This window comes from Augochlora pura, chromosome 3 (genome assembly GCF_028453695.1).
Source record: "Augochlora pura isolate Apur16 chromosome 3, APUR_v2.2.1, whole genome shotgun sequence".
NCBI classification, from domain to species: Eukaryota; Metazoa; Arthropoda; class Insecta; order Hymenoptera; family Halictidae; genus Augochlora; species Augochlora pura.
The window spans coordinates 14464700-14482009 of NC_135774.1; the positions used below are offsets into that span (position 1 = coordinate 14464700).

Consider the following 17310-nt stretch of genomic DNA (forward strand, 5'->3'; position numbering starts at 1 on the left):
AAAAAATTTGTCAACTGAAAGATCCTATGATAAAGAACATATTTTCACTGCATAACTCAGGACTGAATCAATTTATATGAAATATATCAAGCTTCAATTAAATGTTCCAAGATCTAACGCGTTGACTTCTTCTCTCAAGGAAAACATCTACGTTTATTCTAGCGTTAAAAACTGCAGCCATGCAAGAGATACACCAGCAACGAAACCGCGAAATTGTCTCCGAAAAGATCGCGTTATGTCTACAAATCGAGCGCCGTCTGACATCGCCGATGCCTTCCGGAAGCTGTTGACAGAACCGCGCCCAGGATCGACGTCCGCTCCGCTGCCGGAGAAAAGCGCGTCGTACAGTCGCGGATCGCCGCGTGTAAACACGGCGACGACGACGACGACGACGACGACGACAACGAGGAGATTCCTCCCGTTGTGAAATCGGACGGAGGAATTCCGTGGAACGGCGCTGTTGCGAAACAACGGTTGTCGCACGACAGTATCGCGAGAAAGTATCACCGTTCCATCTTCAGTTTCGCTTATCAGTGACTGATGGACGGAACGATGGTATCGAACGATCCAAGAGAGCTTTGCTCCGGCTGAAATCCGTGCGACGGTATCGCGGGGCCGTGTACCGGCGCGGGGCGAACGGTTGCCGGGTGCCGCACGAAACCGTTCGCGCGGATTTTTGCCGGCGCGGCGCCGCGCCGGGACGACCCACTTTCGGCACTTCTAAAGAACACAGGTGACGTCAGACCAGACACCGTCGCCGCGGTGGCATCGCGTCCGCCTCTAGCCGCCACAATTAGGCGCGGGATTCCGATAAATTACCCAGGCAAGGCGATTGCGACGACCGGCGTGTGTTCTCGCCGCGGCAGCGCGAGCTTATAATTGATATCCTTCATGAATTATTCAAGCCATCGGCGGGTGTCTTTATCCTCCTTAACGTTTCCACGGAAAAACAGGCTGCCCGATGGTAGCGGCTATTTATAGACCCGTTTTCTTCGGCGACGTCATCGTCGAGCCCTCGGGCTCGCAAACGCGTTTCTAAACGGTCGTCGACGACGGGGCACAGCTGCGTCGATTAGCCGCGAGAGTCCCCCCGGCGCGGCGGAGTGGTCCTCGAGAGAGGAATGGAGAGACGGTTCCAGTTGATCAGGGATCTTCTGTGATTTCGATTCAGCTTATCCGGGGTTCGATACGTTGCCGATGGGAGATAATCGTCTGAGTGGGTACCCGCGGTTAGCATCAATGCACACGTCATTCATCTCGCGCGCTGTAGGACTGCGCTCGAAACTAAAAGCGCTTCCAGCGGGTTAATTAACCTGCAATCGCAATGCAGCGACTTAAAGGAAGGGAATGATGAATTAGCCTCTTCCACGGTAATGACGCGCCATTAACGTATAATACGCTTCTTCGAATCTGCTAATATTATTAACAATAATGTTATTGATAAGCGCTCCCCCGCTCTTATTAATTCTCTTAATAGAACCATATTTCTTTACCGCATGACTTCGTTTGCTTTCATTCGTGTATTTTTATTACAGAATCTCTTTCGTAGAAATTAATGGCATTATGCATGAAATCATCGAATGAACTTTGTTTCGAACGTAGCAAATTTATTTTATAGCAAAAAGATGCCGACCGATAAGAAAGAAGTCGTGGTAGAAGGGATTACGGAGGTCCGCGTTAGAAATCAGGGGACTTGCATGCTAAACAGACCTGAAAAATGAAACCGTGACTAAAATAGACCGGATTCAAAATGGATCTTTATCTAGGATGGACCAGATTCAAAATGGATCTGTATCTAAAATGGATCCGATGCGAAATAGATATCTATGGAAAATATATCCGATGCGGAACGTATCTGCATCTAAAAGAGACCTGCATGTCAAGGATCGAAATATTTCGAGAAGCTCTTTGGAATTAGTCATCATTATTAGTAATCATTTCGTTCTTCATTCTGTCTAATAACTAATCAGTTCCACGTTAGGTTATTTGACTGCGGATGAATTTGGAAGACGACTCTCGTATTCTATAATTAATCTACAGGCGCGCCTGAACATCGTCTTAATTGCAAGATCGTGAAATAATCTTCGTGCAAATGTTTTTCTATCTAGCAAGTAATCTTGATCGACGGCTACGTGGAACTTCGCGTGCAAATAACTGGAGCCCACGTACGGATAAGTGGATTCCCGTTTTACTGATTTGATAACAGGCAAATTAAATGATCCGTGTGCCACGCGAGGCCGGTCCCCGCTTGTTCACCTGCGGCCGGCCAACGCGTCGCTCCGGTTCGAAGACAATCGGGTGTCGGTCCAGGCTGTGTTTTTAATTGCGGCCCACGGCAGATAAAAGGTTGCGCGTCGCTGACGTAGCAGATTCATGGATAAGCGTGTCGCGAGGCGAGCGTGTCCGCGCTCGCAATCGGATCAATCGCGCGAGATGCGGTCGCCGAGACGAGGGGTCCGGGGCCCGGGCCCCGTTATCTCTCGTGCAGAGAGGATCGCGCACGCACGCCGGAGGCAGCGGAAGGGTCCTCGGGCATGGAGAGGGGAGGGGGTGGGGAGGCGAGGGGCCGAGTGGTTAATTCATGAGAGTAAATCGTGGGGAGGCAGAAGCGTGGCTGCTCGTTGCGGAGCGGAGTCGAGCGGAGCGGAGTGGCGCGGCGCGGCGTGGACGCACGTGGTGGCACGTGGAGAGGCGTGGTTCGTGGGAGGGCCGTGTATACCGGTGTAATCCACTTGGCACACGCTGCTCAGCTAGCCCTACTCTTTCCCCGTTCCGTTCGCTACCCTACCCGGGCTGCCTCTGCCTTTACCCTGCCTACGGTGCTCTCGGCTATCGTTCTAGAGTTAATCGGGTCCTTCCGTGCACGTGTGCGAGCTGCTCGCTCAGGTGCACCACTCTTTCGTCGGGCGAACCGCTCCCCGTAGGTGGGATCGGTACCACTCGCGGCCTCGCGCCACTCGGATTCGCCGATCACCGCTGTCTGATAGGGCTCTCATTGTTTCGGAGCGAGCTGTCTTAATTGGCAGCCCGCCACCTTGCCCGCTCCGCCGACAGGTTACACAGGCCCTGCGAGAAAAATCGGAAAGGTTAGAGGTGGGAGAGAGTGGGCCCCTGCGAACGAATTTTTCCCGCGATCGATTCAGGCTCCGGCTTCCACTCCGCCACCCCCCACCCCCTTTCGATTCTCTTTAATTCACTGTGTCGGGACTGGTCCGCCTCGGAATTAAAATCGAAACCGTTCTCGACTCCCGCGTGACCGTGACTATCCGCGATCTCGATCTACGCGGCGAGGGTGCGACGCTCTACGGAGGACATCTGTTTACGCGGATCGTGTTACCGGCACTCTCCAGTCTTCTTTATGAGAGTGATTTATCGCTATTATACTGCGAGATATTTACGTTGCGTGAACAACGGAGCACAATGGGATAAACTGGCTGCGAAGATAAAGGTAGAGATGTGTTACACTTCGAGGGTTAAAGCTGTTCTGTTGATATCGTTCTACAAAATTAAATAAAAACAAGATGGTTAAGAAACTGTAGCCGAAAAGATTTCTCCCTAATAAAAGACGCATGATTCTTGGTGGAGGTTAAGGGTCAATAGGACGAACATTATACCTATTCTTATATCTATATACATATTTTTATTATACCTATTATACCGAAATAATTCACAGCATTTAAAAGCAAAAAAGCTCAAGCTTTCACCCTAAAGAACCGAGAAGGGTTGAATCTCGTCTGAGACAGTTACCGTTCCAAGATCGACCACTCTATAGCTCCACTTGCAGAGCAGTTGATACAATATCAGAATGCACTACGCGCTGGACATCATTCCTAAACACCGGCCGTCTTCGGCGGGTTTTAACAGCGTAATCAGCGCGCAGCAATAAAACGAAAGCCAGTCCGCCGTCGACGCATCATCCCCCGGGCGTTAGGGATAATATCGCGCAATAATAATCGAGGGGTGTGGGGGCCGTCGGTGTAGGGCTGCTAGTGCTTTAAATGCCAATGATTTCATGTCTCCCCGGGGTGTCGAAGCAGCGGCTATATATGAGGAACCGTCGACGCCGAGGATCTCAGTCTACGTCGAGAATTCCGGTCGCCGATAAGTCGATCCCGGGGGCAATTCTGAGCCGCGACGTCGATCGGTAGAGGAATTCCGAACCAGTGAAAGTGGTATCCGAATTCCTATGAGGCTGCCGGGCGACCGTCGCCGTCGGCCTGGTGGTCGCCCGAATTTAGTCGATCCACGTTAAGATCATTCACGGGACGCGGCTCCTCTTCCACGCGGTCTCGCGCTCGGAATCCGAAGCAGACATGATCACCATGGACACCGGCTACTCCCAGTACCGCAGATATTGTACGCAGAGAAAAAGATCGCTTCCGTTGTCCCGTCCGTCAACGCGCGTACCATTTCTCGTCGATCGGCGTTGTCCGCGATCCCGTTTCGCTCTTGATCGCTGGCCGCATTCAGGACAGTACGACGCGCGTCAGAAAGTTTCCACCATTCTAAGCGCGATCCGTGTCGTCGCCACCGCGCGAACAATGAACGTCTTCGTCGCGACTGCAACTTTGCAGATGGACCAGTTTCATTATTTACGAGCGATCGTTGTTATTTAGAATATCGACAGCGGGTCGTCGTCCATAGAACGATCGGTCGCCGATGTCTGGTCCATGAATCAGAGTCGGCGTCGCCCGCACTTAAAATATCGGAGTCGTCGTTGCAATGTTTGTCGTCAATGTTGCTGTCGAGAGGGTTCATTGTTACTCATCGCATTTATCGTTGCTTCGGTGGACACTGTTCGAAACAGTGTCGGGTCGAAGAGCTCGGAGGGGTTTCGAGAGAGCGTTGCTACACGGTGACGTATTTCTGTTGCAGGGCAGCTGCACTCGCCGAACGGCGACAGCGATAACAGCAACGGTAGCCAGCGTGCGGTGGCTGTTACAAGAAACGACGTAGACCAGCAACCACAACCGCATCGCCAGCGGCAGCAGCGATCCCTGACTGCTACCGTTCCGGTTCTCGCCTGCACGAATCAGACTTCTCCAACCACCACAACCACCGCCTTAACGGTAGCGTCAAGTATGCTTCTTCTGCAGACACAGGTCAGTCGATCCTCCCACCTGTATTCTACGAACCTATCCCATTGGACACTGTCCTGCAACTTGTTCACGGTGACCACTGGTGGAGCAAGGATCCTGCCTGGTAGGGAATCGGGCCTGTTCTTTCATCGGCAGGACGAATTTCTTGGACCTAGGTGTGTTCTTCGAGTTTGGATAGACCGGCTGCCAGGTCGCTCGGTCTCTTTCGCTCCGGATCGATCCTCTATCGTGCTCTTCCACCAGCCGTTTTCCTGCCCCCATCGATCGAGCCGATTCCTCAAGGACCCACCTTTCCACTTGGCGCGACTACAATGCGCGTTGATTTTTCAGTCGGCTCGGTCGGTGCCGGTTAGAAAACCGATTACCCCGGCGTTAGCCGAGCGGAATTCGCGCCGTCTGGCCTGGTCGAGCCGGTAATTATCGAATCCCGTATTTAGAGGCGCGGGATACTTTCACTATTTCAGTATCTTATCCGCACTTCGCGAACTCCGCGAGCCTCGGCCGACCTGTAACAAGATCTGCCCTCCTACGTCTCGGCGTTCCCGATCGTCATCTGCATTCGCTTATCGTGCACCATCTGCATTCCTGCCCACGTACCCGGATCCCGAGTGTCGTCCTACCTGTTTCTATCCCCTCCCCCCTCGCGCGCCCGCGATCCCCGTTTTCCCACTTGTCTTTTCCTTGCGGAGTGTCGGGGCTCGCGCGTTATCGTCGCGGCTAATTAAACAGCTGGTCTTGGCCCCGAATGAAATTAGCGGTTCCGTTCGAGCGGGGTAGGTGTCGTAATTGCCTCGAGGAAGCTCCGCGGGGCGGCGATGAGAAAAGGGGAGGAGGGGGGAGGGGGGTCGAGGCGCGGTTTAGAGACCGTAGAAGAGCCACGGAAGGCTGGAGCTTCGATCGTCGGGGCGCCCCGAGGGAGCGATGAACGAAATGTCAGCCCAGCGGCGGAACCAACCTGGCAAATTGAATATCCAACCCCCGCCCCTCCTCCCCACGAACCGGCATCCTCCCGTCCGTCGCCGTTCCTTCGCCGTTCCTTTTTTTTCCCTTTCCTCCCCGTGCATCTCGGCCGGCTTTGTTTTTCACCGTCAACGATTTTTACGGAATCGTGTGTGGCTCGTTCGATGTCCTCCTTCGGTACACATCGATCCTTCTAATCGCGTTACGTCCCGCTGAACCGAACAATCTTCGCGCGAAATGTCAGCCGCGGGTATTCATAGTCCTTGCTCCGCGACCGGTATTATTTATAACAATTGACGGTGCGCCGCGCGGAGGAACGTTCACCGATGTCAGTGCACGCCGGCGACGTCCAGGATAATAGAGCCGCGGCGACACGGGGAGAACGGGACGCCGACGTGTCCGACGGTTTCGTTTCGATGGGATTCGAGCGCGAGAACAGTTCGTCCGCGGCTTTCCGTTCCCCGGTCGGCTCTTGTCCCAGCCAGCACGCGATACGCGCCCGCCTCGCCAATCCTCTCCGACGGCCTCACTGCGCACCTCAACTGTACATCGATGCCTCGACCATCGGCTGCAATTCCGAACAATGTTACCGCCTTGCAGTCGACCGCTTCGATTTGCCGCCGGCACGGCATCGCCGACAGGGCTGTACGACCACCGTCGCGGACCTGGAAAAGTGAATAGTTTGCTTTCTCTGATAGTAGCCGCGGTTGTACTTTGCTCGGACGACACAGTGATCCGTCATCTTCGCGATCGGTCATGCACGATCTATCGCTTTGCATCGAAATACTGGATCGCGGTAGTTGAAGTACCTCGTAGACTGCGCCGTCTTTTCGGATGTAACGCGGGAAAAGTGATCAGTTCGCTTCCTCTAATAGCGACCGCTGTTGGTCTCCTTTCGATTCACATGGTGGTCGGTCATCTTTTGGCTGCCCGAAGTGGTCACCGTTCACTTTATTCTTGATTTATCAGTTCACCCGAAAAGCCCGGTCTAGAGTGCCTGGCAGCGGTCTGACGGAAGGCTGACCATCTTCTTGCAGAGTCCTTTCGGATGTAGTACTCTGGCGGACCTGTTAAGCGCGTCGTACACGGACCCAGCGGATGCGGGCAGCCTGCCGGAGGAGCTGGACCCATTTCCGGAGCTGCAGCTCGGCAACCCTCAAGGAGTTCCCACAGCCGACGAATCGGCGCAGCCTCAGGCAGCAGTGCACCACCAACAACCGCCTCAGCCACCTCAGACCGCGCCGCAGCTTCCAGAAGATGTGCAAGCGGACTCGCTTAGGTATCAATCGTTTCCCCCCCTCAGCAGTTTTGGCGCTCGTTCTCGCCTAATCGCGACCGATCTGACACAGCTCAACGCCCCTGCCCAGCTTCCAAGAGACCTACACGGCCCCACGGTACACCAGACAAGAGCTCCAGGTGCTCGGCATAAAAATGGACGACGAGTGCTACGACAACCCGGTGTACCCCTGCGCCACCGGACACTACCCCACCGATTTTTCGCCGACGATCCCTTACCACGACCACCAGCAGCAGCCCCAGCAGCCTGGCGCGGTCCACCATCACCACCACCATCATCCCCAGCAGCCGCAGCCACCCCAGCAGCAGCACCATCATCATCATCAAGGCTACTTCGCCACGGAAACCGCCCCCACACCGACCACCGCGATCCCCTCGCCGGCGAACCATCGGCAGGACTTGCCGTACGGGGCTGCGGTCAGCGTGCCCATGGTGTACGGTCCGCCGCCCGCAATCACCGGCGGCGCGACACCCGTGCCGCCCACGGAAATCTGCCCCAACGTCGACAACGTCGTCGTAGGGACGTCCCGGTCACGGAGGGCGTCGCTTCCCACCCAGAGGCTCGAGTCCACGAGGTAATGACGGATACTTGATGTGCTCGGCTACCGACCCTCGCGGACGACTCCACGGGGTGTGTAAAGTTTAATGGATACACGGCTTCGGGACTTTCGCTAAAGGCTCCGCGAACGAGAACCGCCTCGAGATCGGCTGGAATCGAACGACTAACCGAGAACCGTGTTTAATTGCAAGTCTCGCACCTCGTTCGATGTCGCGGCTGTCGCGCCGCGTGATTAATCGTTGTCTACGTCAAGTAGGCTGCCGATTTCCGCGAATCTAAGATTTAATCGTTTACGCGGCACCGTTTAATAGCAAATCGTTTAATCAGGAATTGTCACAACACGTTTTTCACCAGTGTTTGCGACATCTTCTTCGGTCGGTAATTGCCGGGCAACCCTTGCCAAAGGTTAGGCGGCAGCTTCCGTGTCTCGCGTAGCCGGCCGCCGGGAGAATCCGGCCAAAGTTCGCGTCGTGGTTTTCGCGGCGCAGATGTCAAGCGATCGTGTTCTGATCGACAGTAGCGGCTGCACGGACTCGCCGAAGGCTCGCGGCGGAAGCGGCTCCGGAAGTTCCGTGAGCTCTCTGTCACCCGGAAACGGAACCAGCAACGAGAGGGCACCGCCCAGCCCGAGTCAATTGTGCGCCGTCTGCGGGGACACCGCCGCCTGCCAGCACTACGGCGTGCGCACCTGCGAAGGGTGCAAGGGATTCTTCAAGAGGACCGTACAGAAGGGCGCCAAGTACGTCTGCCTGGCAGAGAAGTCCTGTCCCGTGGACAAGCGCCGGCGGAATCGTTGCCAGTTCTGCCGGTACCAGAAGTGCTTGAAGGTCGGCATGGTCAAGGAGGTGAGTCTACACTTTTGACACCCTTCATAATTCGGTGGTTTCGATCTTCGAACGTTCAGGGTATTCATCTACTAAGATTATGATCGACTTTGATAGATACTCACGAACCAGATTTATAATTATATAATAACAAAGTTTCGTTTCACGAGCTTCGATTACTATCCAAAAGCAATATCATCTCAAAGATTATACTTGAAAAATTTACTATAAAAATTTACTATACAAGTAGTAGGTATCGAAGCCTAAAGCGAGTACTTCCAGGTGTCGAAAAGGTACTAACAATTGCTTCGATGTTACGTAGATTCCAATCTTTTACAAGTAGTACTTTTTTTTATCTAGCGTTCTGTAATTTCTCTTCATGAAAGTACTTATTAAGGATTCGAATCTATCTTGTAAAGATTCGTGTTTAAAAGTGCAATCTCTTTTCGACAAAGTACTTACAAGGGCCTCGAGTCTACCTCGTAGAGGTTCGAGTACACTTGCAGTATACTTGATCCCGTCTCAACTCTCTACCATGTCCTTATTCTTCGTCGAACTCGGTTCTTCGGCTACCGAGTGGATCTCTTCCCGCAGACTCGTCTAGATTCATGAGGACTGTTGAAAATTCAGTAGATCCTTGCAGCAAAAACAAAAAAAAAACCCGCGCGCGCGCGCGTTGGTATCCCGTAGCCTCAATTTTCTACGAGTGACTCGATTCGGTTATCTTTAGAGAAATCTATCGGTCGAACGAACCGCTAACAAATCTGTCTGCGATGCCCAGGCGGCGGGTTATCTTTAATTCACCGTTCGCTGATGAAAGATAAATTATTCAGGGATTGCCAGAAAGGAAACAGAAAGGATTGAACGGGTTTGTTCGTTCCGCAGGTGGTTAGGACGGACTCGCTGAAGGGTCGAAGGGGCAGGTTACCCTCGAAGCCGAAGTCGCCGCAGGAGTCGCCGCCAAGTTCGCCGGTGCCCTTGATCAAGGCACTGTTGCGCGCCCATTCGGACACGATGCCGGCCAGCTTGGACTACTCGCAGTACCGGATACTGAACGGCGACGATCCGCCGATCGACGACGCGGAGAAGACGCAACAGTTCTACAACCTGCTGACACCGTCCATCGACGTGATCCGAAACTTCGCCGACAAGATACCGGGCTTCACGAATCTGCTGCGGGAGGACCAGGTACGCGATCGTTGTTCGGCCCGCCGGTGCCGAGAAGCACCGGAGAGCACCGTTTCCGTTTCTTATTAAGTATCGACCGCGACCGGGTATTATCCGCGACGGGAGTGGGGTCTTTCGTTAAAGAGATCGATAGCTTGTACATTTTATAAAAGGTCAGGCCTGACGAGTTTACGACATGTTTAATCGACTGTCCGATTGGCCGGTTGTCTGCCAGTTGCATCGAGCCGCCGACGAGAAGAACGTCCCTTCTCGACGCTCGTCCGCCGTTCCGATGCTCTCTCTCTCTCGGATCGTAAGAAATTAACAGCCCCGCGGGGATTAATCGCGGCACTTTCCTGCGCGTTGCAGGAACTGCTGTTCCAATCGGCCAGCCTGGAGCTGTTCGTCCTTCGGCTGGCGCACCGCACGGAACCGGAACCCGCCCAGCTGACGTTCTGCAACGGTGTCGTGCTGGCGATCGGACAGTGCCAGCGCATCTTCAACGACTGGCTCCACAGCATTCTCGAGTTTTCCAATGCCCTCCGCGTGCTCGACGTGGACACCAGCGCTTTCGCCTGTCTGTGCGCGCTCACCCTCGTTACCGGTAAGCCGTCTAATTAAAACCGAGCCGTCATCGTTTCCCGCGAACGCGGTTCACAATTTATATATGCCCCCGCTTCGGCCGTCACCGTTCGAATGAACAAACGGACCGTTTACGGTCGGAGATCGAACGCGATCTATAATAAAGGGGAATACCGACGATTGGATCCGTTTCCATTTCCATCGGCCGCGACGCGGTGCCGCTCATTACGCGCGCGGCCGTCTGCGAGACAAATTAATTATCCATCGGCTGGTTAGCTATTGATGCGACGACGAAAGGAACCGGCGCGGGCGTCGCTTATTGCTTGCACGCGATACGTCTTACAGTGATTTTCCGCAAGCGCGCGTTCACGTGCGTGCGGCTTTTCGGACCGCCGCGGTTTGCACGCAACATCGATCCCCGCGGACCGATCCGGATTTCCTCACGAACGTGGCTCAGCCAGCGCCCCAACTCCGGGGAACATTTTACGAAACAACCGGCTCCGTTGCGATAGAAAACCCACGGACGCGAAACTACCTACTCGAGGAAAAACGCAATTAAACTGTGTTCAACATTTCGGATCGGGTTTCGTGGAACAGCGAACTCTGTTTTATCAAAGAAGCCTCGCTCTTTGTAGAATTTTGCGAAAATGCGCTCGTTAACGCGCTATTTGTGGAACAACGGAGCCGGTTACTGTGAAGCGAGCAATCGCCGTGCCTTTAGTATGTTTCGCTTAACTTTATTTTCATAATTTCATATTTATTTCATAACACATGTTAAATTATTTTATTCAATTACAAATGCATAAAATACGCATTATAATTTCTGCTAATTGGTGGGTTTAGAACAGTATAGTATAGATACGTTTCTAGTTTGTCCGACGATAAATTGCAAAGACCACGGGAGTTCCAAAAAACGATACAATTATGCCGCGTTCTAATCGATTTGTCGCTTTGTCCCCAAACGTGGAGGATCGATCTGAACCGCGTGTGTCTTTGTATTCGCAGAAAGGTACGGCCTGAAGGAGCCTCACCGCATAGAGCAGCTCCAAATGAAGATTATTTCGACGCTGCGCGATCACGTTACATATAACTCCGACGCGCAGAAGAAGCCGAACTACTTGCCGCTACTTTTAAACACGCTACCCGAGCTGAGGACACTGTCGGTGCAGGGGCTGCAGCACATATTCTACCTGAAGCTGCTGGACCTGGTCCCGCCGCCGCCGCTGATTCAGAAGATGTTCGTCGGCAGTCTGCCGTTCTAAATCGCCTTCTGAGCCTAGCCTAGGGCGGCTATCAACGCGTAGAACAATTCACACACACACTATCTCTCTCTCTCTCTCTCTCTCTCTTTCGAGGCTGGCCCGTGCGGTTACGTACACAGAAACAAGCACACACGTACACAAGCAAACAGACGAACAGCAGCAAGCAAACAAGCAGACAAGAAAACAAGAAAACAATCAAACAAACGAACAAACAAACAAAATAATACACCGTTCAGTTTCCCTAGCTCTATACGTACCACCGTAGCTATTACTATCTTCTCTGCGTGTGTCCTCGAACGGTTTCTCCGCGGGGGTTGCCACCGTTCGATCTTGGCGAACCGGTGCGCACCCTCCGCGACAACGTTCCCAGGGCTTCGTACGCTTGCGACCGTGTGACTGAGCGTTCGAATGAGAAAAGAGAGGCTAACTCTGGGATACAGGAGCGTCTCAAGAGGGCGAGGGCGCGTGACTCCACGGTGTGTCCAGAGGGCTAGCAGCCCAGAACTATCGTTACTACTATTCTTAACCGCTGTCGTTACTTTAACACGATGTTAACAGCTGTTCTTGCTACCGGAAGTCCAAGCAATGAAGGATCGAGCTGATTCACGGACCGTCCGGCTGGAGGACTTTTGAAGCCCGAGTCCCGTGGTCCAGGAATTTAGGGAACGATAGCGCCAGCGCGGTCGGCGGCGAACAGCCGCCGCCGTCGTTTCGGGACTCGGGGTCGAGAGATGGTCGAGGGCGCGGCGGGTCTTCGGGGTCGGCGCATTCGTCTATTTCTCGCAAGCGTGCACAAAAGGAAACGATGAGGAAAAAAATATATACACGAATTTTTATCACTTTTCTACCTACTTTGTATACGTCGCCGCCGCCAACGAACGCCCACGCCTCTCCCGTCGTTGGCGTCCTTCCGGCCGGACGGTCCGTCGCGTTGGCGAGCATCGATCCTCCTCTATTCGATGTGTATAAACGTACTTAAACAATGTCGTGGAGGAGTGGAAGCAAACGCATTGACGACTCGCAACATATCAGAGCAACGACGGAAGAGCAGACGTAGACGTGTCGCTGCTGGACTACCCTAAGTTCCCCCGTTTTCGAAACCCCGGTTTTTGCTCTTCCGTGTTGACAGTTAGACATGTAGGCGCGCGGCGCGCGCTCGCACTCGAACGTGTCGCGGCGACGACCCGAGTAGACAATCTCGGAGCGGTCCTAGCCTCGGTCTTGCCCCGGGGTCGTCCCGTTCGTTCCCCGGAGGTCAAGCGGGATTCGGCGTCGTCGGGAACGCGCGAGTGTCTGACGCGCCGCGATTACCACTACTCTTGCGTTAATGTGATTTTAGACAGCTAAGGGCGAGACGAAGAAGAATGAAACGGGATCCTGGGTCCGGCCGATCCGCCGACGGACGGCGACGCCGAAGGGTTGCCACAAATCGACAGGGTGGGCGTCGTTGTCGCAGTCGGCGGACGGCCGGCGCGAACAGGTCCGGCATAAAGTTACCTATTACGTTACGACATTTATTTTTAATCAAACTAACGTAGAAAGTCCTATTTATACGTATACCGCGCCGCTGCTACTTATAACTATTACTTACTACTTACTACAATTATTACTTACTACTACTCGAGCGCTAGGCGTTACTACACGATCTTACGGCGTTTACTACCGCTACTACCACTGTTACCATCCGCCTACCTTCTTACCAGCACCTTGTGTTACCATTGTCCGCTATTGCGTAAGGATCACCGTCAACGTTTAAGCACTCTCTCTCTACTTCGCCGCAGTCTCCACCCGCCCCTTCCCCCACCCAGTGGATCACTTGGAGGCGCCGTAAACGGGTATCGACCGGCGATCCAGGACAGAGGGAAGCTCGGTCGATCGAGATTTAATCGGTCGTGGGTCGTCTCTCGATTCCGGGAAGCGTCCTCTCGCGACGAACCCGCCACTCTTCGGCAATAACACGCTCTCTACTCTCTGTCTCTGTGTTTACCATGTCCGACGTAAATGTACAGCCCGCTAAAAACCGATCCGATCGACACCGATACACGGGATAACCGAGAGAGAGCATCGGAGCGTTTACAATTTAGAGTGCACACCCAACGATCGATCAGAGAACCAGAACCAGAGGCAAAAAAAAAAAAAGAACGGTTTCTCGGAACGGAGAGGCAGGGAACACGTTGAAATACATGTATGTGCACAATAGGTATATTATATAAAGAAAAAAGAAAAAAAAACAGTAATTACGTGTGTATACGTTACTTCTAAAAAACAAAAAAATAACGCCGTGTGTATCCGCAAATGTTCGACGCTTCGCGAGGAACGTCGCTGTCCTTCGATCTCCGCTGAGAATGCATGAAAAATATGAAACATGGTTCCTTCGACAAGACCTTATTGTTTTCTACTGTTCGTTCACCGATATTTTTGTAACAATGATTCTCGCTCCGCCAGCCTCCCCCGTGCGACCGCCGAATCCTCTCTCTATCTCTTCGCTCGTCATGGTGTCGCGCACGGGGGGAACGGATATAAGGGTGCCAGTTCCGCTTGCCCGAGGACCTTTTGAGTCTGCGAGTTGCAATTAATTCTGTTCCTTGTCTTGCGACGCAATCGGTAGTTGGGACGCGAACGATTTAGGTGTTAAGGGGACGTTAGAGAGCTAATTTTAACCGAGAGAGAGAAACCGAGAGCATCTTTGTCCGTGGTAACCGTGCCACGTCGACGAAGGTTGCGCGTGTAAAGAGCACGTTTGCGGATGGATACGAGATCGCTGGTGTTCGTCGAACACGAGCAAAATGCCCGGCAAGAAAGCAAGGTACAAGAAAGCCCGGGAGGTGCGCCGCGCGACCATTGCGTTCCTCCCGGTCACAAATTAGGGTTGCGTGGCGCGGAAGCGACCGGTCCGGCGTCCTCGAATCGTTAGGAATCGATTGTTCGTCGTTACGGTGGTGAGCGAGCGAGCGAGCGAGAGAGAGAGAGAGAGAGAGAGAGAGAGAGAGAGAGAGAACTGTGTATACGAGAACGGACCGGTCGTTCGGCAAAGCGTGCATTGTAGATCGCGTCGAGTCCGGCAGAGATTTAGCGACGTCGGGGATCCGTCAAGCGAAAAACGGTGTTATTAGGCTAATTGTGATTGAGCGGACGCTTGGCGGCGAGCAAGGGGGAAATGGTGTTTTCGTTCCTATTACTTAAGAAAATTTTCGAGGACGCTCCCGCGAACCGTTTCCAATCCCCTATTGGAGCGGAGACAAGCGACTCGGTGGCTGGCTGACGTGTTTTCCGGTTTTACGACTTTGTGCCGCTGCGTCTGTACCGCACTCGACGCTTTTAAATTAAAACGATGTATTATTTTTTACGACGTGTAACTCGCGTGTAATTTCTAAAGAGAGAAAAAGTAAAAATATGAAACGGGGAGGAGAAGATACGACGATGGGAGACGCAAACAAAAAAAAGACAAAGCGAGAAGGGTTAGGGATAAAATAAAAAAAAGAATTGAGATATGAACCTCGTGCTCGGATATCGTTTTCGACCACCACTGTTGTTTCATTGATTAATTGTCATCGCTGTAACGAACGAACGGCCAATTCCGTTAGGTGTACTAACCTCTTCCCTCGATGTAACAATAAATGTTCAATCAACGGAATACATGAGATCACAGTTCTTTTTTTTTTTTTACTGTAGTTTATTTTTCGTTTCTCGAAAGAAATCGATCTGTTTCGGCACGCCGCCGTCGTGCGTACAACACGAACGATAGGGAGATCGAGATCGATAGCCGTTCCCCTTTCCGTCCATTGATTAGGGTAGCGTTATCGAACGTGCTCGACTATCGTTTCTCTCTCGAACGCGAAACACGAGGGAAAAGAGAGAGGGAAAAAGGTCCACGTTTGTATCGTTTCCATCGATTCTCGCGACCACGTGATCGGACTTACGATTGTTGCGGATGGAAATTAATGTTGGTGATAACGATGAAGGCGACGACGACGACGATGATGATGATGATGATGATGCGGCAGGTTCTACGATCATTTCTCTGCGACGACCGATACTGCGGACACGGCGATCACAATCGACTGCACAATCGCGAGCACCCGCACACCGGAAACGTTAGGCGACGCACCGAAAGTACCATTTGTAGAAGTTTGTACAACGGCGATCCATCGATCACGCGGCGAAGGATTCGTGAGAACCGGGGACGTTTACCTCGTACCCACCCCTTTCGATGTATCGTTGCAATAATCGCGTTTAGCCGCACGAAAGACCGGAAGTCGGCGGAAGGGGACGCCGAATCTGCGATGCGATAGGAAGTACGTGCGAATCGATGACGCCGATCGATTGCCGATATTGACGGCCGTACAACTGAAAAGGGGGTGCATCGATCAATCTCTCTATTTCTCTGTGTGTGTCACCGTTGCAATAAAAAAAAAGAAAAGGAAAACAAAAGAACCGGAAATAAAGCAGAAAACTGGCTAAAGTTTCCCCGCCACCGGCCTTTTCATCCCTACGACCGTCGATACGATCAACAATTGTTTCCTACTACTCTGTAAAATCTGTTTCTCCTCGTGTTGTTCTACACGCGCGTGCTCGCGCTCGCGCGCACACACAGACACGTGATCACGAAACCTTCTTTCCGCGGCCTGATTCGTTGTAATTCTGCGCCGAGTCACAGGCATACACCTAGAGACACACACTGTTCCCTCTCGCTTGGATAATATAATATAATGAGATATAATATATATATACATAATTATAAATATATAAATATAATGTTTAATATAAAAGAAGTAAATGAATATATTATATATATATTATATATATATATACTTTCGATATGTGAACGTGAAAGCAGTTCAAAGGGATGACGTGCGAAAAAACATTATGACCATTATATTTTATAAATAAAAGAAATTGATATGTGATATAGATGGTAAGGCACGCGGACGATGCGTTGCGATGCATTACGAAAGCAAATGTATTCTGTATATCGTTTCATTAAATCTATTAAAATAACCCTGTTACAATTGATTCTCTACCAGAAGAAACGTTTCGCCTCCTAGAGGCATTGTAACCCCTTTCCTGCGCGCTTTTCACAGACCGGAGGATTGTCAATGGTCCCAAGGGAACGCGACTGTTGTTAGGGGCTCAGCCAGTTTGAATAAAACCCACCTGGTGTCCCATACCAGTTCTCTAACGTTCAGATCTCGCGGCTTCTATGTAGCAGCACTATTTCTATGCTGTTCTTTTCTATCATATAACCGTTCATCATCAATTTCTAGCCGTCTTCGACAAAACTTATCCCCCAATCGCGTCGTAATTAATTTTTTTAGACGTCAGAAGAGATCTGCGTGCATGAACATTTGCAGTACCTCGAGATTTTTTTTTAATTTCTGTATTAAATAAATGTTCTTTGCGTATTTCCATGATGAAGAATCGTAAGGCACGAATTTTTACTGATTTTCTACTAAATTATATTCGAATTAGGCGAAAATTAATTGTTTCCCATAATTTATCTCAAAGTGTAACTATTTCATCCGTCTATGCGTACCACAAGCATTTTGTTATTTTTTTAAACA

At 51.8% G+C, this 17310-nt stretch overlaps 1 protein-coding gene across 6 annotated transcripts in view; it reads left to right on the plus strand.

Moving 5' to 3' along the window:
• Hr38 (Hormone receptor-like in 38) overlaps window positions 1-13891 on the plus strand; it is a 45911-nt gene extending 32020 nt beyond the window's left edge. For 5 of the 6 annotated variants that reach the window (XM_078197272.1, XM_078197269.1, XM_078197276.1 and 2 more), the window contains exons 2-8: window positions 4876-5102; window positions 7097-7338; window positions 7409-7930; window positions 8432-8759; window positions 9624-9926; window positions 10275-10509; window positions 11493-13891. In XM_078197272.1, coding sequence (XP_078053398.1) covers window positions 4876-5102; window positions 7097-7338; window positions 7409-7930; window positions 8432-8759; window positions 9624-9926; window positions 10275-10509; window positions 11493-11749 — 2114 coding nt within the window. In that variant the 3' untranslated portion in view covers window positions 11750-13891. The remainder of the gene's footprint in view (window positions 1-4875; window positions 5103-7096; window positions 7339-7408; window positions 7931-8431; window positions 8760-9623; window positions 9927-10274; window positions 10510-11492) is intronic. The other variant, XM_078197273.1, reaches the window with a different exon arrangement.
• The last annotated feature ends 3419 nt before the right edge of the window (window positions 13892-17310 follow it).